We start from the raw sequence: 23,125 nt of genomic DNA, 5'->3' as shown, positions 1-23,125 counted from the left end.
AAAATATAGATAAAAATTTCATTTCTAGTAATGATACACCAGAAGAATGTGTTGATTATACATTTGAAATGGCAATTGACTTTGTGGGTGCCTTAGTTGAAGAACAAAATGGAGAAAAGGAAGGCAGGAAATTACGGGGACCATATTATGCTATGTTGAATTTATTTGATAAATTATTGAAAAAAGAGGATCCCCTGGCTCAAAAAATAGGTAAATTACTTTTCATAAAGTTTGTGACCTGTAAAAGAAAGTTGATATTTTATTTATGTTTATATAAAACCAATACACCTATACAATGTCAAAGCTTAAATTGAAAAACATATTATAGTTTCTGTTAATAATAGAAAGTAATCATTCATGAAAAGAAAGCTGTAATATGTCTGTTTATGCAGTATTTGTGTGTGTGTGTTTTCTTTTTTTGTATTGTTTAGCTTTATATATAAATATATTCATCTGTTTATGCAGTATTTGTGTGTGTGTTTTCTTTTTTTGTATTGTTTAGCTTTATATATAAATATATTCATAGGTATATATATGTTCAAAGTTTACTCTCTCATCATTAATGTTTATGTTATGCTTTTTGTTGGTCTGCATTAAAATACTATTGGAGTAAAAGAAATTATATTAGTTGCATTTTTGGTAATTCTCTTGTATTTGATTTTTTTTGTGGGTATTGGTGTTATGTTTAAAAATATAAGTGTGGTAAGTGAAGATGGAACAATTGAATTAGGTATAATTAAAGTTTGGTTTTGTTTTAAAATTAAGAAGAAACATTTTTCTAAAAGAAGAATTTCTATATGGCTGTTTATTCTCATATTTTTGACCTAATGTTTTATAACAATATGGTATATAGTAAAAAGTATGGTGGATTAGATTTATATGTTTCTTAAGTTTTGTAAAATATAAGGGTTTATAAGTTATCCCCAATTTTTTATGTCATGCTAGAAATATTTGTTTGATACATTTACTATATTTCTTTAATTTTCTTTTTGATACATTACTTTACTTTTCTTCTTGGTACAAGTTTTTTCGCTTAGGAAAATTGGTTCTCTGTTTTTGCTAAAATGCTTTATGATACTTCAAATTAATTGCCACATCATTCTAAATAGTAATAATAATAGCTTAAAATAAATGTTTTAAAGATTTGATTTCTATTTAGTTAAAGGAAAAGTTTTTATTAGTATAAATTCTAAAAATTTTTGCTGGAATTTGTGTTGTTACTTTTTTCGCCTTTAAACTTGTGATGTTTTATGATTTTATAGGTTCTCCTGTTGATTTGCTTGTAAATTTTTTTGAACAAGTTGGCACAAAACCAACATGCCCAGTTGATATGTCTTTCATGATGAGTGCTTACGGATTGAAAGAGGAGGAAATTAGAAAAGTATTTCCCTTATCACAGTTCTGAAACATTTAGAATATTGATTAAAGTATATTTTTTTGTATTTTATTCTGATAGATATTTTAAAATTGATTTTTAAACCTTGTAAGTTCAATTTTTTATTAGGCGTCTTATTTTAGCTTATTTATGTTTTCTGTCTTATAAGGTAGTTCTTGTAGACTTTCAAGTTTGTTTGTTTTTTATCAATCGTTATAGCTCTAAGTATGTTGATCCAACTGCATAGTTTTGTAGCTCATTTAATATTTTATAAAAAATATTGCTTAATATAACTTTAAGCCACTGATATGCATATATAGTAGCTAATATAAGCAAATGTGACTGTGAACTTTTCGCTTTTTTTTTTAAATTTTTACTTTTTCTTTTCAGTGTGCTCATATTTTTATAAAATTAATAACTGAACTCATTGTTAATAATTTAACTGAATGTGGACCTTGTGAGGTGTGGAGCTTCTTAACTGTTTCTTATTATATATTAATATTTGCCTTGATTTTGGTTGATATTCAAAGTAAGGAAAATTATTTAACCATCTCTGTTACTTTACGAGCCTGCATTTTTATTTTATTTGTGTCTAAGAGGAAACCATCTTCAAAATCAGTATTTTTTTTGGTTTGGAACAAAGTTGCAGCACATATTTTTGTTATGGCTATAAGTTAGATTAGCTGATAACTGTTTGTGCATTTGATAATTTCTGACATTTTCATCCCATTTGTTGAAAATGCTTGCATGTTGTATGTTTATTTTGATAAAGTTTTGCTATTAAATTTAAATTACTAAATATAACTTAAACTTTTTTTATCGATTGTGTCACCATATATAAATATATATAAAGAAAGTTGTATGTGTGACAATAAAATTTTACATTAATATAATGTACAGGCTGTCAAAATTTTTGCTATAAATTGTGATTGTTCATCTCCAAAATTACTAATCAATTGTTCATAGGTTTATTAAAAATTAAATAATCATCTGTTTATTTATTATTGTTTGTTATTTAGTGTTATCAAATTTTTTTTTATGCATTATAAACTTATTCAATTGCTTTTTTAGGTGCTTGAAAAAATTGAAGCCTCTGTATCAAATGATAGTTCAGAGAATCCCAGTTTTCCTAAAGATGTAAGTTAATAAATTTTTCTTGCTGTAATTCTTTTTATAAATGATTACCTCATTTCAATAACAATTAATTTTTTGCTTGTTTTTTCTGACAAAAATTATTATTATTTTAGCTAAAGCAAATGTATAGACATTTGTGTTACACTCAATTATGTGATCATTTTGGTATTAAAGAGAATGATAAACAACAAGATCTCTTGACTTATACGTGTCAGCTTATTGAAAGATATTATCATGCCTTGAAATTAAGTATGTATTTTTGAATTGTGTAATTTGAAGTTTCATAATTTTTCACTCATTAATTACATAGTTCTCTTTGATTTAAATAAAACAAGCTATGAAGCTTTGCCTCTTTAATAACATTAAATTGAAGGTTTTCGAGTTTTTTTGTAAAAAAATTTATTTTATTTATTTATTTACTTACTGTTTATAAATTACTCGCACCTTAAATTTTTTAAATCATTAAACTACTTTTTTCTGAATGTCTTTTGGTTTGAAAAATAGTTTGAAAATCTTTGTTTAATTAAAGTTGACATTAATCTTTTTTTGTGCCAGACTTAGTTTATATTACCATTATGTAAATTTTTATTGGGTGTTTTATATTTACATAGTGTTCTTGTGGCATTTAGCTCACAACTATTGCATGCTATTTGTAAAATTTGCATTGTACCAGCTATAAAATTACTTATTTATTAACTACGTTATACATGTTAGAAAGAAAATTTTTTTTCATTTACAGCACCAAACCTCTGGACTACTGAGTTTCAACCTGCTGATAACTATGCTTTAGTTGCTGCCCATACCATTATTAATATTTGGGAAAAATTTGGTATGTAATTTGGTCATTATTGAAAATATTTCCTTTAGATTGCTGCATTTAAAATGCTTACTATATTCATTTGTATCTCACATATTTAAATATCATTTATAACGTAGGAGTTATTGTTATTATTTTTGCTTTATGAATTTTGTAAAAATCTTTATTTTTAAAAAGTTTGAGAATTTGTAACTGACAATTAATTGTAAATAATTTGACAGTTAGAATAAGTATTATAAATTTATTCTCTTCAGTTTCAAAAAATTAGTATAAGTATTAAAGTTTTTTATAAATAAATTTAAAAAATAAATTTTAGGGTCTATTTTATTTAGCTTATTTAGAGAATGTCATATTTTTGAATCTTTAAGAAAGCTAAACAAGTTACCTATTTTTTTGTTGCTTTTTCCTATAATACCATTGTTTTTTTTTTTTCTTAAAATTTTTTTAGCATCTATTTTATTTAGCTTATTTAGAGAATGTCATATTTTTGAATCTTTAAGAAAGTTTGAATCTTTAAGATAGTTAAACAAGTTAACCTATTTTTTTTGTTGCTTTTTCCTATATTGCTACATTTTCTTATGTTTGTATTTATTATACAGGCCATCATTTTTCCTCCGTACTAATGTTTCCTGTTATCATAAACTTTCAGTTTCAATAAATCTCTTATTAAATAACTGTGTAACCACACTCATATTTTTTATTGTTATTCGGTAAATGAAAAACTGACTAAAAATTTTAAACATTTTCAGTGTTATGTCTGTCTACTTTAATAGTTTGAATGTGGCAAAAGGTTTTAAATAAATCAGCTTAATTGGTATTTTATTGCTAATGTTTTTTTCTTTTTTTTTTCAGGTGAAGAAAGGTTTATTGCTCAAGCTCTTGTCCTTCTTGAACAAAGTCTCAAAAATAGCCCATCTAATTATTTAGTAAAAATCTTGTTATGTAAACTGTATAATTCTATAGGTAAACTTAAAAGTCCATTTTTTCCTTCCTTTCTATATATTGTATTAATCTAATTTTTTTCTGTTTGAATTTATTTTTTCAAACATTGAGCTAAACTTTGTTACAATGTTCATACCTGTTAGGCATTATACCTATTGAAGCTATTTGTACAAATTTAGAAATAATACTATTGTTAGAGTTAGATAGCTTGGCTGTTTGGTTTATCTAATATATTTAACATATTCAGTTACTTTTTTCCGCTTTAATAATTCATTATTCTTTTACATCTACAATTCAAAAGTGTAGTAAAACATGTTCTATCTTAAATTTCTTTATACAAAGTGCATATTTTGTTGCTTTATTACTTTGTCATACAAATAATAGAATATTGTCAAATTCCTGCACTTATATTACTCTTTAATATATATATTTTGTGATTAGCAATGTATTTGTTTTTACATTTTGATTTCATCATCAATCAATAAATCTTCGTGGGTGCATACAAAAATCTAAATTTTTTATATTTTTCATTCCATTAGGAGCTCAGTTCTTTACATCTTTTAGAGCTTATTTTTTCTATGCTGTCCAGACTTTTAAGTTGAGATCGGCTTTCTCTATTCTTTTAAATTTTATTCTTTTGAAATCCACCTGTATTTGTCTCTGTCAAGTCATTTTCGATGTTACTCTTTTTCTCCTGCCATCAGGGGCCCAGGAGAGAAAATTAAAATCTATAGACAGTTTTTACCTAATTTACTCATTTATTTTTTGCTTTCTGTATATTGTTTATAATATTCATGTTTCTAAATTAATGAAATTATCAAAATAATTTAATATTAAAGGAGCAGATTACTATTTTTATCTAATAGTTATCAACTTAAAAAAAAAGTAATCTTAATCTGTTTATTTCTGGGTTAGACATTAGACTGTCTGTTCTTTTTTATATGACATGTCTCATTTTTTTCATTGATAATATTTAAATCATAACCTTGTGTTACGTAACTAACTTAAACTAATAATTGACAGAATTTTTTTTATATATATATATATACTAGTTACATGTACAAATAATTTCCTTTATGTTTACAATTTCTTTGCAATTAAATATTATATCTTGAAAATTATCATGCAAAGCTGTTTAATTCTTTGACAGAGAATGATTTTTAAGTCTTACCATAATAAATTATTTAAAAATAGTTCCTTTTTTTTTAAGCTGCTTATATTTATAGAGTATTTTTTTATCAATTCAGGTGCTGCTGATGTAACAAACTCCTTGCTTTATGATAGCATGGAAATTAAATATATACAACAAGATACTTTAGGGTAAGTATTAAGCTGTATACATTCCCACTATAGTGATACAAATCATATAATTTGTTTTATGAACATGTGAAAGTATTATTCCCATTTACTTTTAAAAGATATTGATAGCTTTAATTTTAAATAAATGATACAATCAATACTGAATATATCGAATGGACATTATATTGTTTGATTTCCCTGTGATAGTACCTAAAATAAGGGAAACATTATCTCATAACTTTGAAATATTTTTATAACATGTTATTATAAATTTTAAAAATACTTAATGTTGGCTGATTATTGATAAACAGCATTACTTGCTTTATTTATCAAAATATACAACAATGCATGCCCCTCTTGGTAAAATAATTAGGCTAAAATTGAAAAATATTTTGTGTCAACTATAGAAAATGACACATTGAGTTCAGATTTGATAAAGAAAAAATATATAGAGATTTTCTTTTCTTATATGCATCAATTACTATGATTGAAAAAAATTAAATACAAAATGACATGAAACTCTGAAATAAACCTTCTATTCTATTTCTTGACTTCCAAACCTTCAAAATAAATTTTCAAGAAGGAAGAATATAAATTTATTGTTCCTTTTGAAAAGATCACATTTTAAAGATACTGCATCAGTATGGTTTATCATGTAGATTTCCATAGATAGTTTTATACCTTATTTATTATCAATACTGTATAAAGAGTGAAGAATATTTCTGCACATGTTAAACTGTAAACTACCTAAAATCTAGGACTAAATAATAAATATCTTCCCTGCAAAAACAAATTTGTGATAACAGGAAATGAAACAGTGAGGACTTTAAATACTTTGTTAAATTTTTATATCAAATTACTCCTTCCAGAGTTGAGGCAAGTCTTTAAAAGTGTTCAGTTCAATCTGTTAGTTCTTGAAGTTCTGAGAAGTTAAGTTCTAAATACGTATTCTTCATCATTTGTCCTTTAGCCGGTGCTAACTTTCTTTCTCAAAATGAAATATTTTAGTGGGTGAAAGTAATAAAGAGAAGAAACAAACTTAATACAAAATAAAAATATGTTAATATAGACTAACCTGATAATTAACAAAATTGCTAAGAACAGGGGTACCACACGTCAAGGAAAACCTAGATTTGTTAGGGAATTTTATTTTGACTCTAAAAAGCAGGGAATTAATTGTCAGTAAAAGTTTTTTACAAAAATCTAGAAAATTCCTACATTATGCCTCAAAAGTAACTTGTCTTAGAATTAACAGTAGGTAATCAGTTGTTCTATTAATTGATATTTGTTTGCTCAAAAAATCTAATATTTGATATTATAAATAAAAAAAAATATTAGTGTTCTGATGAAAAATTACATGGTGTAGATAAAATATGATCTTTATTTTCAATGAAATTTTATTGCTATAACTGAAAATAAGTATTATTTTTAAAGTAATATAATAAGTAATTTGAAATTCGATTGCATGTAACATGTTAAAACGAATTTTGAAAGGGTTAAATTGATGCAGAGTTATTGTCATTGTTTATACATTAATATTTTACAGTCTAAAAATGTCAGACTTTATTAAAGGTGTATAAATTGACTTTAACATCGGGATATTGAGTTTAAATGTCAGTTGGTAAATAAATCACTTGTAACTGTTTAAATTATCAAGTTCTTGTATTGTGGACTATTTTTCGATAAAAAATCTATTATCTCTGTTAATGATGAAACTGATGCTAAATAATAAAACAATTTTTTATTCTTTCAAATAACCCCCTAAGAATTATTTCGAACTGAGTTATCCCATGCTTTTAAGTTAAGGGGCTAATTATTTAGTTCTGATGTATCTATTCATTTGCATCTCATCTTTTCTATTATTAATTGAATGTTAATATATGTTTTACATTATAGGTATATTGTCACTGATTCTATTTTGTCTGCCGGCCTTTTTACTTCTGCTAATACTCTACTAGGGAACAATTTACGATTTTATACTTCCAATTATAAAGATGTAAGTGTTTTATTTTGCAAAATTTCCGATTTTTCTGCAATTATCTGTGTTTGAAAAAATATATAATGATGGGTTTGAAACAATGCATCTTAAAATTAAAAATTTATCAAGGAAGAATAACGTAAAACAAAAATATTACCTGATTGAAAATGTCATTCGCTTCAAAAATATACAAAAGGTAAATACAGTCGACATGTTTCAAGTGCTTCAACAATAGGCACCTATTTTAAATTCTTGCTAGCTGTGGATGTGAAAAAACAAAGGCAGATATGCCGATTGCCCTGGAATCGTCAAAATATTTTTTAAAAAACTTAGAACTAGAAATTAAAACGTGAAGATTTTCGGTTAATTTTGCCAACTTTTTAAAAAAAATGCCTCAACACGGCTTAGCTTTTAAAAAGTGACATATCACATAAGCCTTTTAATTACTTAGAAGAAGTGGTAAGTTGAAACTCTGTAAATCGAATTTACTAAATCAAGAATCATACATTAAAAGACTACCACTCTAAAGTTTTTATACGCTGTCCAGAGAAAGTTGACAACTCTACAAAAGTGATTTGAACTAAAAAAGGATTTAAAGTTGCTAAAAAAGTTGGGGAAATAAAGGTGAGAAACAAAAATTAAAAAAGCAAACACTGTAGTTCAAAGAGAAAAAAAGATAGAGGCCGCAGAGAGCAAATCAGGGACAAATGCATTTCCATGTGCTACGGAAAACGCATGCTTTACTTAACGAAACATAAATATTAAATCTACTTGGTATAATACAGGAGTGGCGAACCTTTATACACCAACGTGCCATTTTTTCTAAAAAAAATTTTTAATGAAACCGCAGACGTGCCGTCAAATAATTTTCACTTCATGATTATTGGGAAAATAATAATACTAAATAATATCAACTCAAAACTCTTCATTTACATTGAAAAGAAAATACGTTTTGCAATGTCTCAGTTATACGCCTAATTCAACTTAAAGTAGCATCAGTGGGACTTCTGTTTTTGCTGATTAAATTACAAATAACTTATATTAGGTTGTAAGATATTAGTTTAAGCAGGACTGTTGATTTTTTTGCTAGTTATTTATTGTTAGCTTGTCTTTTATGGTTATTAATTGTTCTTTTAGCATTAATTGTTAAATTTTTTATTAATAATTGTTTATTATTTTGTTTTTTTTTTGTGAATTTTAATTTAATTGTTACATATGCTTCATAGTGTGTGACATTTGTGTAATAACAATTCATAGTGCAATAACAATTGTGATCGGTGGCGTGCCCAAAATATTGTGTCGCGTGCCATAAATGGCACGCGTGCCATTGGTTCGCCATCCCTGGTATAATATAATAAAAACAATATACAGTTTTCTTCTTACTATCGTAATATACTATTTTGTTATGAATTTTTATTTTTTTATTTTTCATATATCTATAAAAGGTAATGAAAAACAATTTAACTAAGGTTTAAATGAGTAACATTTTATAACTGTGGAATAAAATGATGTAATTCATTTGCATTAAAATAATTATAATAATATTGATGGAGAATTATTCTTTGATGCATTATTCATCAGTCATGATAAATAACACTTATACATACACTTTACACTTATACGTTACATGCACTTATTTCATTGAAAACTACTGATTAATTAGATTGTCCTGTAATGTATTAATTACATTAGGTGTAACCTTTAAAAATAAACTGGATAATCATATAATTTATGTGTATATACTTATATTTTTAAGCATTTATAAAAACTAGGCTTTTTTTTTTTTTTTTTTAATTTTTCAGGTATCTGATTATTTGTTATCTTGTTATAAATTTGGAACATTCACTAAAGTAAGTTTTTCATCATAAATAAAATTATCTTGTTTTTTATTATTTATTTATAATTATAGCAATGTAGTTTATTGTATGTACTAATTAGTTATTGTGTATCCAAATTTGGATGTTATGTTTTTTGAAAATCGAAAATTAGTTCATAAAAAATTTATGAGTCTAAATATTATTATGCAATAGTAAGATAAAAACATGAAGTATCTGCATTCACAATCAAAAAGTATCTGCAAGCTCATAATATTTTTTGATAATATAATTTATTAACTATACAAAAACAGTTAACTATTTGAAATTTTTATTTATTCTTGACAAAAAATATCTATATATACATGCACATTAACTTTAAGAATATTGGAGAAAGATTAATATTAATCGTGATATATAAATAGGAAATATAAGAACTGCATTCATATAAAGTAATTGTCATATCAACCGGATCCTCAGTCAACCGGAAAGTAATTATCATATCAACCGTATCCGCGCACGTGGAAAGTCATGAAATTCGTTATTAGGCAAAATTTGTCATGATTTTAACTATTTTTTTTAAAAAAAAATCATGGAAAGTCATGGATTTAAGTCGACAGAAAATCTAATTTTCAAAATGGATTTTATCCCCCCCCCCAATTGTTTGAATGTGTGACGAAATTCCCATTCACAGTCATGTTTTATTAAAATATAAAATGTTTTTATCATGTTCTTTAAAAATTATGGTGTTCTTTTTTAAAATGAAAGAAAAGGCATTCCGAGAGTGAATTATCTTTTAAACTTCTGTGATTTCAGAAATTTTATCATTACTCTTTTTTTTTAAATTTAAAATCTATAATTATGAAGATGCAGAGTATAACAGTTTTGGTTATACCTATCATTTCAGTGAATGTTATTAAATTTATTGTTGTGTTTTTGTCGGAGAAAATAGTAACTTTGTTAAGTCATGAAAAATTCTTGGAATTAGTCATGAAAAATCATGAATTTGAGAATCTAAAATGTAGCAGATACCCTGTATCAAGTGATATTATTAATTTCGTTCCGAACAAAATTTCATTAAAAGATTTCCTACTGTAACCACAATTGTTTATTTTAGTTGTAAAGTGATAATCGAGTTGATTTGTAAAAACTAGCTGATTGAATGCTTGACCGCTAACTGGGGGATCTCTAATCTTTGGGCTAAAGTGACAGTTATATCTTTTATGTATCCGCATATGGCATGCACGGGTGTGGCTACATTATCTAACTATGAGTATACATAAATTAAATTTCTTTTCTTTGATATAAATATTTTGTTATTCTAAAGATAAAGTTTTTTTTTTTATTAGTTTATAATTTTTTTAAGACTCAACAAATCTTAAGAAACAAATTGGATGCTAAATTGAAATATAGGCAATTAGTTTGAGTTTATTAAAATCAGAATCCCTTTTGGTTTTTGTTGCGTAATCATTGCCCCCAGAGATTCTTCTTTCACTTGAAATTGTATAATTAATGATATATTGATTTTTCTTGTTGTTTACATTTAGAAAATACTTGTTAAGATTTTCGTTAAAAAAGTGGTGTTTAATTTTCAAAAGTTATGCTTCAAATCAAGATTTTCTTAAGTTATGTTTTTAGAAAGGGTGACAACATAATAATGTATAAATGTATTGTAAGAAATCTGTTTATTATTCTTTTTGTCATAGTTTACAACCATAATAAATTAAAATTTATATTGGCTTTATGAGAATCCTATAAAATAATTTTGTTTATCTTTTCTTAGATACCTGAGTTTATCAAGTTCAGGGAAAAGATGAATAACTCTTTACATTATGCCTTAGTAATTGCTGAAAAGAAAATTTTAGATCTTCTTCTAGAAACAAAAAAGTAATATTTTTTAGTATAATTCATAGTGTTGCTGTGAGGAATGAGTACAAAGTTCTTGGGTTACCCAGAACTTTTTTTCCTATCGAGTTGTAAAGCAGAGGTGGCTGTTGCCTTTCTGTTGCATTTCTTAATTTTTGTAAATGCTCAGAATTTGTATGCCTCTCATTATTAGCTTTTGTTGCTACTCAGGCTAATCCCAAAGTATTATTAAAGAAGGTGATGCACTAAGTAGACTAAAGTAGCATGAATCCTTCTTTTCCTTGTTTCTGTCATATATGATAGATTATAAAAATAAAATTTGGAGACAACAAATAATCACTTCTACTTTTTCATATTCTAAGTATTTCATGTTTTCTGCTGCTACTGATAATTCTGGTTATTTTTAAAGTATTGCTTTTTTTTGTTCTCTCTGTTGCTTCACAGGTTAATAAAAATGAAATTTTTATAATTAATATTTTATGTAATAATAATTTCTCATGAAATTAAAATTGCATTTCAGTGCTTCATCATTAACAAACTCTAAAAAAGCGAGAGTTAAAAAAGCTACTATAGTGAAACTTTTTCAGAGCAGACAACTCACATAACGGAAATTTTCAAAATCCCAAACAGTCTCATGACTATGCACTTGCTAAAGAAGTATTTCATCATGATGGTGTTTGATTATAGTTGATTGCATTATTTTGTGTTTTTATTGTCTGAGATAAATTGATCCATGATTGGGGTTGATGAGTGTATGATGTTAAGGGTGCTAGATACTTAGATATACATTACAGTACTTTACAGGTTGTTAATACAGGATTCTTTGTAGTATATGTTACTCCTCAGTGATGTATTTCATAATACATAGCTGCCAACTCTACTGGATTTTTCCAGTTTCTCCTGGTCTAATGGTTTAATTAAAAGTCTTCTGGTTTTTGTACATTTTAGAAAATTCTCTAAAATTGAGTAAGTTTCCTTAAAAAATCCCAATTGAAATAGAATTTTCATACTGATTATTGCTTGCTTGCTTGAATATTTAAGTAAGTATTACTGAAACGAACCTCATTTATAGAAATCAGTTCAAAACTTTTTTTGTTATAAGATGTTCACTTTATTTTTATTCTGAACTTCCTTTTTAAATTAATTAAAAATAATCTATGTGATGTACTATGTAATATTTTTGATGACTTAAATGCCTTTAAATATTCAAAATTATGAGTATATATAATATATAACATTTCAAGTATGTTTAATGTCAATCATAACTGAAAAATATCCCAATTTTTCTATTTTTATGACTATAAAAATCCCTAATATTCCCTATGTGTTAGATATTTAGTACATTATATAACAGTTATCATGAAATTTATAGTATTTTGTAAAATATACTGGATTTTTTCCTATCCACGTGGGCTGCTATGATAACATGAACTGAATTCGAAACAGTTTTTTTGTAACTCATTCTTGGAATTTTCACCGCAAGTTGAAATATGATTGTTTTATTAGACTTATGATATGATCTATCATGTCAATTACATTAAACTCTGAATTTTAATTTTATCATGATTAAAATTTAAGTATCTATAATTCCTTTGAGTTTTTATCCATATGATTTTATTTTCAGTATTGATGTTTTTCAGTGAATATTATTAGGTATCTCAATTTTCTTGGTCCCTGAGTTGTTTGTTTTACTAAGTTTTATTATAAATATTGTCGTTTTATGGTTAATTTCTGTCTTGGTGGAGAAACAAGTTTAACTTGGTTAATCTTAAGTAAAAGAAAAATGAACACACGGGTCAATGAAATTTATGAATAATGAAAATCTTAAAATTTCACGCATGTTACTTATTTGCTAAAATATTATTTGGCACATAAGTAATATGTTTGAATTATTATATATTATGTTATTTTTTTCTTCTATTTCCTTATAAGATATTTTATATATTTTAGTCTGCAAGACTTGGAAAGAGTTGTAAGTGCCATGGATGTTGATCCTGAAAAAGGTAAATAAAAATGTTACTCATACATAATATTGCATAATGATGTAATGAATGTGTATTATAATTTCTCAATTAAGAAAAATTTCTAGTTTTCTTTTTCAACAAAAATGTGTTTGTAATCTCTTAAGAAAAATAATAAATAAAAAAAATTATTTTCATAACTGCCAAGTAATAAGTTAGATTTTTTTCTAAGTTCGTAGTTAATTATTTTTTAACTGTATATTGAGCAAGAAAATCTGTTGAGCAAAAAATATGTTCTAAAAACAAATTACACTGTGAAGAATTTTTTTTTTTTTAACCCAATGAAAAATGAAATTTGTTGTTTAATGTTAACTTTCATGTTTTACTTTAATGTTTTTTCTTCTCTACTGATTATAATTGGCAAACATTGAACCAAGTATAAAAGTTGCTTAAAATAAATGAAGTATAATTTTTTTTAAAATTTTTTGAAAATAATATTATTACTCAAATTATTTCAAGCTTATAATTTAAAACATATGATAAAAACTTTATCTTTATGTGAATGCTATTCCGGCAAAATTTTCATGTGCAAACTATTCTTGATCTGTTTATTAATTCATGATGGTTTCTTTCAACTAAATTTCTAACAACTTTTTCTAATTCTTCCTATTATATATTGGAATACACCTACTATTTTATTACTGCTCAGTATTTAGTCTATTGTACAGAATTGGTGTTTTTGATCAAGTATAAAATATCTAATAATATGAAGCATTTGAGAATTCCTGAAGTAATCTAAAAGTTTAAGTACCAATTTCCAAATATAATTTTTTTTTCTTGGCATCTTTTATAGCAATTTAAATATTTCATCTAATTAACTCCTCCATGGTTTTGCTCTTAATACATCATTCTGTTACAAACCACCAGGTTTTCTATAAATATATTTAGCTTAGACCCCTTAAGAAGTTTGTAGTTGATGAGCTGAAGAATAAAACTCTTATCATTCAAAAATCAACAATTCTATCAATGATATACGTATGTATGTATATTATGATTATATATAATGGATAAAATAATTAGTATCATAATAGATAAATAATCTACAATTAATATTTGGCCAAAATTAGTTTCTGATTGTGGATTACATTATTAATTAAGCTCATAATTCTAGTTATAATGTTTCAATGCTCTAAATATTCTAACATCATTTTTAACTTCGTTCTTTATTATTTATACCTTTATGTATCATATGTATATCACTTGAATATAATTTTTCTACAGTTAAGAAAATGTCTTATTTTTGCTCAAAAACAATAGTTATTCAACTAATTATGTTTTAATGAAGTTAAAACTTAAGATTAGTTAAAAACTATTACCATTAGAGAAATATTTGATTTTGTATGGTGAAAAGAAAATATTTTAGTCAATTGAATTAACAATTTATGGACTAGTCTTTCTTTATCTCTGATAGATCTTTTCTTTATTTCGAATTATTCCCCACGCCTAATATCTTTGGATGTCCAGTCCAGAAGTCATGGGTGCGATGCCACACGCTTGAGTTTCCGCTTGTGTTGAAAGAGAGAAGTTTTTTCTCCTTATCTTTTTATCCTAACATCTGTATTTCTCATTTCTTTCCTCTAGAATAGTGTCACGATGAGATTTGTATTCACCTGTTTCAAATATCATACAGTGTGGTTTGAATTTACGCAATTTAAAAATTCCACCTTGTGATTTGTATTCACCATTAAAAATTCTTATATTGAGATTCATATTTTCACAATTTAAAAATCACACATTGAGATTTGTATCCACGCTATTTAAAAATGAGCAAAGTTAGCTGAGCTGACTAAGACTGAAAATAATTTAATTCGAAAAGAAAATAGTGGCATTGTTTGCTTAGAGATGATAATGAAAGATTTAATCTAGCTGTTTCAAAAAGTGGAGGGATATTAAAGTTGCTCAAGTGATAGTTGATGCTACAAATAAAAGTGTATTTAGTGCCTCCAAAAAACTATTCATGATATAGTTTAAATAAAAAAATATTATTTAACCATGTGTCCATAGTAAAATTTTATTTGTGAAGTTAATAAATGTAATTCGAGTGATAGTTTATCATATTTTAATTATATTTTTTCTAAGCTAATGTTAGAAGTTAATTTCATTTTTATTTTTCAAGTTTGAGAGTACTGATATGTTGTGCATTATGTAAATATTGTATATATCTTAAGTTTTTAATTTTTATTGTTTAAATTTGTTTCTAAGTATGTTGTAAATATAATTTTATATACATGCAGAAAGAGTAAATTACCTTGAATAAGTGTCCTCAAAATTGTTCTGAAATTTTATTTTTCGGACACCCAACCCTGATGTATTTTTACAAAATACAAGAGGTTAGGTGTTTGTGAATACATTTTCAGAATATTCATTTTCTGAAAATGTTTATTTATTTTTATTATCATAATTAAGAAAAAAGAATAAATATTGTGGTTTAAAATATTTTTGGTTTTTGCCTAGCTGAATTGTTTTGGTAACTTAGAAAAAGGTGGCATTGATGCCTAACTGTCAGATTCTCATTTCTAACCTCTACTCTCATATCCAGCATTTTATATGCAATCTTTCTCATTTGTTTTCCTGAAAAATCTTAACCAGATTTTTTTTCTTCTTCCCATAAGCCTATAATTTTCCATTTATTTTAGTTTATCGGAATTTCTGTTGAGACACTTTTGCTCATTTAGTACAAACTAGCATGGTCTTAACTATCACATAACATTCTTTACTATTTTTCCCTCCAAAAAAGTTGTAAATTAGCTATTTATATTTTAGATTTTAGTATGTAATTACTAATAAACTTTTTAACTATTTGCTTGTTCTTATTGCTATTTTTACTCAAAAATAGTTAAATTGTCTTGTTTTTTTTTTTTCTCTCTCTAGATCATAGGCCTACGAAGGAGCTTGTAGATACACGTGACATATCAATTTATAATCTAAATACTCTAAGAGAAAGGTAATTTTATACTTACTTTTAAAATTACAATTTTCTTTGAGGAGTATTAAAATGTGTATTTAAATACTTAAGACATTCGTTTTAATAATTTCATGTTATTTCTTCATGAAGCTTGAAATTTTTTATTTTTTTCAATCTGCATTTATGTGTGCATTGAATATGTTCCCCAATATTTATTCTGTTCGACAATATGATTGGTTATTTTCAGGAAAATGGAATGCAGTAACTTATTTTCTTAATTTTTAATCCCATGTATGTACAGGGTGTATGAAAATTTTGGAAACTCTTATATATCTCAAGATATGTAAATCAAAACGAAAAAGTGAGATTTGAGGAATCCAAATGATATCTTCCACTTCTCTTCAGAGGGATAAGGATGGAAGATCGAGTATGGCATCATTGGATAGCTTTAAAAAAAAATTAAATATTGCATGTCTTTTTTTCCCCCCACGATTTTGATTTGATTTACATTTCACGACATAATTGACAGTTTCCAAACTTTTTATGTGTGTATGCACTAATTGAGTAAAGAAAAAATTTCATCTTAGTGCATACAGATTTGCATAACTGAAAATATGTCAACGCTTTAGTATTTAGTTAAGGAACTAGTGTGGATGCATATATGTGATCAAAAAGTATAGATATTTTTTAAAATATTGTATTATGAGTTTCTTTTCTTCTTACTTAGAAAAATACTAGAAGAACAAACTGAGAAATCTCACCAAGAAAGGGTTTGTATAGTTATTGTTCTTTTTAAGCTTTAAAAAAAAATTTTTTTTTGTTCTACTTGAAAATAATATTTTTTATTTTATTTTGCAGATGTGGTGGTTAAATATTAGAAACTTTACTCTCCAAATTGTAGCTGCAGCATATTATTTAAATAAGCCGAATATTGTAAATAATAATATAGAGAATAATATTTCAAATGGTGTGAAACATCACATGGCCGATACATTAAATAAATTGATTTGTTCATTAAAAAGTAGTGTGGACTCTGTTAACAAAGATGACTTGTTAACATCTGTTGTAAGTTTTTAAATAAGTATACATTTTTTATAATGATCCTTTTGCTTAGTTTTTTTTTTTACTAACTTGAATGTTTGTTTTTTTTAATCTTAGTTTCCAGTTTCTTGCCTGGGTCCTTCCAGAATTATGAAATATTTAAATGGCCCTCATATAGATATATTTTTATCATCAGCTAAGCTAGTTCATTACATTCATAGTTTAACAGAAGGTTATTCAACAGGTAATTTTGATGTTTTCATTAAGACTGTAAAATTCTTCATTAAAATTGCTACTAAACTGTATAAAGTTATTATTCAGCAATATGAATTTAATCTTTATGATTTGTGTATATGCTTTATTAATTTATTGAAAATCTATATTCAGTATTAACAATTACTTATTGATGGTTATTGCCTGATAACTAATATTTTGAGAATTTATTACTAATCCATAAATTTGATTCATCACTAATTTATAAAATTTAGGCTGGGAAGGCCAGAATTTAATAAAATTCTTGCTTTTGAATTTTTACCTTTTGATTGTAGTACGGTTGACCCTTGATATAACAACCCCTGTGGTCTAAATGAAATTGGGTGTTAAAAAGTGGTCGCTATTTTATGAGTACACAAAACTATATTAAATATTTGTTTTTACCTTGTTGCCTTGTTGGTTTTACTGGACTTATTTTGATAAAACACATTATTCTTATATCAACTTTCTTCAAGATTTTTAACTTCTATTCTTAGCAGGTGGCATTTCCTTGGTTACGAGCAGTCATTTTTGCTAAGTAACATTTATGTCTAAAATTGCGAAATTTAGGCCTAGCAAAAAGAGGAATGTGAATGCAACCTACTTTAACTCCAAAATAAATCACCTGTTACAACACTTCCCCGTAAGAGTGAATACAGCTTTCAAACATTTCATAAGTTTGACTTAATTAAACCTTCTAATTCTATATATTGAAACTAGTGTTTCAGAATCCTTTTGATCGCTTATTGCAACAACACTTCCCCATAAGTGTGAATGCAGCTTTCAAACATTTCATGAGATTGACTTAATTAAGCCTTCTAATTCTATATAATGAAAATTAGTGTTTCAGAATCCTTTTGATCGCTTATTGCAACAACACTTCCCCATAAAGAGTAGATGCAGCTTTCAAACATTTCATAAGATTGACTTAATTAAGCCTTCTAATTCTATGTAATGAAAATTAGTGTTTCGGAATCCTTTTGATCACATACTGCACTTAGTATAAGAGTAGGAGGTTACTCTTTCATTTTTCCTAGAGAATTCAAGATGGTTCATTATAAATGGATAACATCATGAGGAATAGTTGTTTAGACCCTTTCCTCTAGTCTTTTGTTATTCATCTGATTCATTGTGAATCGTAGCATTTTTGTATTTGAAGTTAAACGTTATTACACTCAATTGTATTCATTCGAACATCAAACCTCAATTTTTGTATTTTGCCTAATTTATGAGTTACATATTGTGATTTGTTCGCGTGGTTTAAAAATTGTACTTTGTGATTCACATTCATGATTTAAGAATCCAATGTTGTGATTTGTATTTATGCATTTTTAAAATCAATTTTGCGATTTCCATTCTCTTATTTTTAAAATCCAGTGACACGATTCGTATTCACACCAATTTAAAATCTAATTTCCCGAATCGTGTTCTTGCATTTTCAAAATTCAATATTGCGATTAATATTTACGTGTTTTAAAAATACAATTTCACAATTCATATTCACAAAATTTTAAAATCCAATGTCCCGATTATTTATATTCACACGATTTTAAAAATCCAACTTCGAGATTTTTGTAACAACTAAGATTTTTCTTAAATAAGTTACTTCATTGGTAGGTTATTTAATTATAAATCTTATTTTTAATAAATTGGTAAATACGAAATATTTATGATATATAGATTGTTGAAAATTTTTTGCACAAAGAATTTTCAGTTTTTTTTATCTTGAGTCACAGTTACCGCCCGATTAAAAAGAATATATACATATATATGGAAAAAGCTATATCATTGTTTTGGAATGCATTTATATACTATAGTAATTGCTCCATAATCTACACTTATACTATTGTGTAACAAGGACGTCCTTACTATAGTTAGTTATCTTTTTTAAGCTCTTAAAAAAATTAAAAAAAAACTACTTAAAAATCCCTTTATTGTAAAGCCCTTGTCGACATTAAAAAACATGATTATATCATGTATTTTTATATCATATATTTAGTTCAATTAATACTTAAAATAGCTGGATAAATTTCTAATTTTAATAAATCTTTTTACAGATACTTCTGAAAGTGTAAAAGACCTAAGTATAATCAATGAAATTAGGAATAATTATCAAAGTAAGTATATCGTCTTCAAATTGCTCTTTCAGTTTCTTAAGGCTGTTTTTCGCTAACATCATTCCAAGGCTGTATTGCCCAGGCATCTAAAATTTTGTGAAAAATTAAGTAATATTCATTGATTTTAATTATTTTCATATTGTTGGGAAAATCTACCTGCAGTAATTTTTTGCAGAAAGGCTATGTGTTATATTTGTCATGTTTTCAATTTTAGTCTCATTTTTTGCATTTAACTGCTATTAAATGAAAGCATTTTAAAAATTATAAAAAATTAACAATGTAAGAATGGCGTTTTACAACTGAAAACTAACTCAAAAACTTTCAAGCATATAAAACATTATCTTAAGATCGCATTTACAACTTTAGAATCACTGGAATTATGATGTTAAGAAGTTGAAACTGCAAACTGGCTGCTGTTGAATGGAGGGGGATAGAAGTAAAAGACTGCAATGATTATCTGTTGCTAATGATCACATCAATAAGAAAGCAAGAATCCCCCCCCCCTCCTTTTCTCTCTTGCATACCCATCTACTACCGTAAGCAAATCTGTCACATGATATACAGTAGAGTGCCGATTATCCGAACTAAATCCGAATTTGCTTTTTTTCTTCTCTTTTTTAAGTTTAGAATTTTTTTTAACTTATCGACAATTTTTCTAAATTTAGAGGAATAGATAATATCTACTACATCGGAAGACCATATTTAATTTACAACCTTTTTCAGCAGTTTTCTTCTGGGAGCCATACATACATGTATTGTTATACAGTTAAACCTACATACCCCTTCAACTGAAAATTATCATCAAAGAATGCGAGCTTCATTTTGACAATTTACAATTGTTGGAAAGCGGAATGTGTTTATGAATAGATAAGTGCCGAAATTCTACAATTGGTGGATGGGTAGTTGTCACTCATGGTTAATGATTAGTGATTACAGTGCTTGGAATCTTAAATCTTGGAATAAAATTCTTATCAGAAAAACAAACGAAACTGCAGTTTGTGAATCGGTAGATCTTTCGGGTGAAAATATGCCATGTTATACAGCAGAAGAAATAGAAGACTGGTGTCAAGACACTGAAAACGACTCAGGATTTCAAATTTTAAATTATCATGAAATTGTTTCTGAAATTTTGAATGAAAATCGGGACTCCTCAGATTAAGAGGAAGAAGTACATGATCAAGTTCAAGATCGTGGACCTTCTCATAAGAAGCATGCAATTCATTAGATATTGCAATGAATTGCCTAGAACGTCAAAATGATGTTGATCCAATTACAGTGCTTGGAATCCTGAATCTTGGAATAAAATTCTTAATTAATTCTTATTCTTAATCCAATTCAGTTGATTTATTTAAAAAGAATAAGGGATATGGCTGCACAAAAAAGAGCATGTTCTTTGAAACAAAAGTCTTTGCTGGATATCTTTTGCACTGGAAAATAAAGAAAAATGTGGTAAAATCAGTAATTTACAAAAAAAATTATAAAAAAGCCGAAATATGATAAAAAAAAAGGATTCAAATTGGAAAAAAAAGTTTTAAAAAATATATTTAAAATTGAAGAAAAAAAAGTCTTAAACTCGCCAGAGCTATTTTAGATAGTACTGCCAGTCCTGAGCCTAGAAAAAGTGTGAGGGAAGTTGGTGCATAAATAATAATCATTTAAACTAGGTTTTAAACAACTTTCCAATTATCCAAACATTTCATTATCCAAACCACGTTCGGTCCCGAGCAGCTCGGATAATCGGCACTCTACTGTATATTGCTTTTTTATTTTTTGCTTCACGCAATTGTTTTAACCCGGAAAACATTTTTTACGATTCCCAGGAATCTAATTATTCTCCTGTGATAAATTGGAATTTGTTGCTCTTTTGCAAGTGACATCAAATAACTTCAATCAAGAACTTGACTTACCTCGCCTTATTTAAATAAAAAAAAATACTGGTTAAAAATATGAAAAAGAATACAATTCTCTGAACAAATTGATATAGATCCGTTAATTTCGAACATTTTGTAAATACAGTGGAGCATCGTTTATACGACGCCGAAGGGACCACCGAAAAACGTCGTATAAACGATACCGTCGTATAATCGATTTTTACTTCTAAAACTGAAACTAACTCTGTTTTCAGTTAATTTTAATGTTTAGCGTGTTGATTTGCATAAATTTCTAAATTAGACAAAGCAAAACAAACAAATAACCAAAGAAGAAAAATTGCAGTGAGCAATTTGAATGTATGTTACTTTTAATTATATTTTCTTGCTATTAGTCTCTACAATGCAATGCTTTGAATAGCGAGTTGAACTTACTGCTTTCTATGTTGAAATTTTAAATTCTAATCACGGCCAAATCTAATGGCTGAAGCGCACTTGTGCAATTTGCAGGAAAAAAGAGAGTTTTTACATTTCCCAAAATAATTAGTATCGATGGGTGCACTGGACATTGGTCGATGAATAGCAAAATTTTTATTTTTTCCCTCTTCATAACATTGTCAAGTTTTTTCAGTCATCTAGTAAAAATTACGGTCGGCATCCAAGCATTCTTGTTGGCACCCTTTTCTGTATCACTCATGTTGGCAAATTCCGCCCTTTTTTAAAATACACAAGAAAAAATAAAAAATTAAGTAAACGTGAACAAAATCTAAAAAGCGACGTATAACCGATTCTGTGCGTCGTATAAACGATATATTTTTACATTAAAATGAATAGGAATGATTTGGGACCACACTAAAACGTCGTATAAATGTAAACGTCGTATAAGTGATCGTCGTATAAACGATGCTCCACTGTATATATTTTTGATCAAAGCGACATTGATTGTCCTTTCTATTTTTGCATCAATCTTTGGAGCTTACAGTGCTTACTCTTTTTTGATACATAAATTATTTATTATTGTAAGTTTCTTTATCTACCTTGAGCTTGGCACTGATTTCTTGGCACTTTTGTGTCATTAAGCTCCATTTTTTATACAATCTGATATTGTTCTGTTTCCAAAAAATTACACTAGAATTCCAGTTATTTAAATTACTCAGTGCCAGGACCAATCTAAATAGAAATCTTAATACTATATGAAAAACTAATATATCATGGCATGAAAATTTTCATAAATTATTAAATTACTAAATAGCTTTGTATAATGTTTTTTTCTTCTGAAGCCTTAACTTTTTTAAATTAAATTTAGCCTTGTAATATTAGCTATCCATTACATGAATAATCATTTTTGGGGGGATTAGTATTCCATAATGTTATTTGTAGTTTTGCTATAGTAAGTATAATAAAAATGTCGCTATTTTTAATGTTGTGATCCTAATAAACATGTTGTGATAACAATGTTGTGATCTTGTAATCATAAAACTTTAGTTATGAAGATGAGATCTTTTCCAAATATTGAAATATGTAGATAATTAGGTAAAAAATTCATTTGTGCTAAAAAGTTATTGCTTTAAAAAAAAATTTTATTTAATGGGTAAATTCTGTAACACTATGCATGTAAAGCGTACTAAATCGTTTCAACCATTGCTGGACGTAGAACTAGAAGAGTTCAATTTGTTTAAATGCCAGAGTGTAATTA

The 23,125-nt window shown here is 26.5% G+C and overlaps 1 protein-coding gene across 1 annotated transcript in view; it reads left to right on the top strand.

Moving 5' to 3' along the window:
• LOC107439843 (phagocyte signaling impaired) overlaps positions 1–23,125 on the top strand; it is a 36,996-nt gene that overhangs the window by 8,120 nt on the left and 5,751 nt on the right. The window contains exons 9-24 of the mRNA XM_016052561.3: positions 29–210; positions 1,263–1,381; positions 2,447–2,512; positions 2,623–2,758; positions 3,249–3,338; positions 4,179–4,289; positions 5,516–5,588; positions 7,464–7,563; positions 9,348–9,395; positions 11,143–11,246; positions 13,176–13,228; positions 16,118–16,190; positions 16,879–16,921; positions 17,010–17,216; positions 17,310–17,436; positions 19,502–19,561. Of these exons, the coding sequence (XP_015908047.1) occupies positions 29–210; positions 1,263–1,381; positions 2,447–2,512; positions 2,623–2,758; positions 3,249–3,338; positions 4,179–4,289; positions 5,516–5,588; positions 7,464–7,563; positions 9,348–9,395; positions 11,143–11,246; positions 13,176–13,228; positions 16,118–16,190; positions 16,879–16,921; positions 17,010–17,216; positions 17,310–17,436; positions 19,502–19,561 (1,592 nt within the window). The remainder of the gene's footprint in view (positions 1–28; positions 211–1,262; positions 1,382–2,446; positions 2,513–2,622; positions 2,759–3,248; positions 3,339–4,178; positions 4,290–5,515; positions 5,589–7,463; positions 7,564–9,347; positions 9,396–11,142; positions 11,247–13,175; positions 13,229–16,117; positions 16,191–16,878; positions 16,922–17,009; positions 17,217–17,309; positions 17,437–19,501; positions 19,562–23,125) is intronic.

The sequence above is a fragment of the Parasteatoda tepidariorum genome, chromosome 3 (genome assembly GCF_043381705.1).
Source record: "Parasteatoda tepidariorum isolate YZ-2023 chromosome 3, CAS_Ptep_4.0, whole genome shotgun sequence".
Taxonomy (NCBI): domain Eukaryota; kingdom Metazoa; phylum Arthropoda; class Arachnida; order Araneae; family Theridiidae; genus Parasteatoda; species Parasteatoda tepidariorum.
This window is presented reverse-complemented; position numbering and strand designations above follow the sequence as displayed.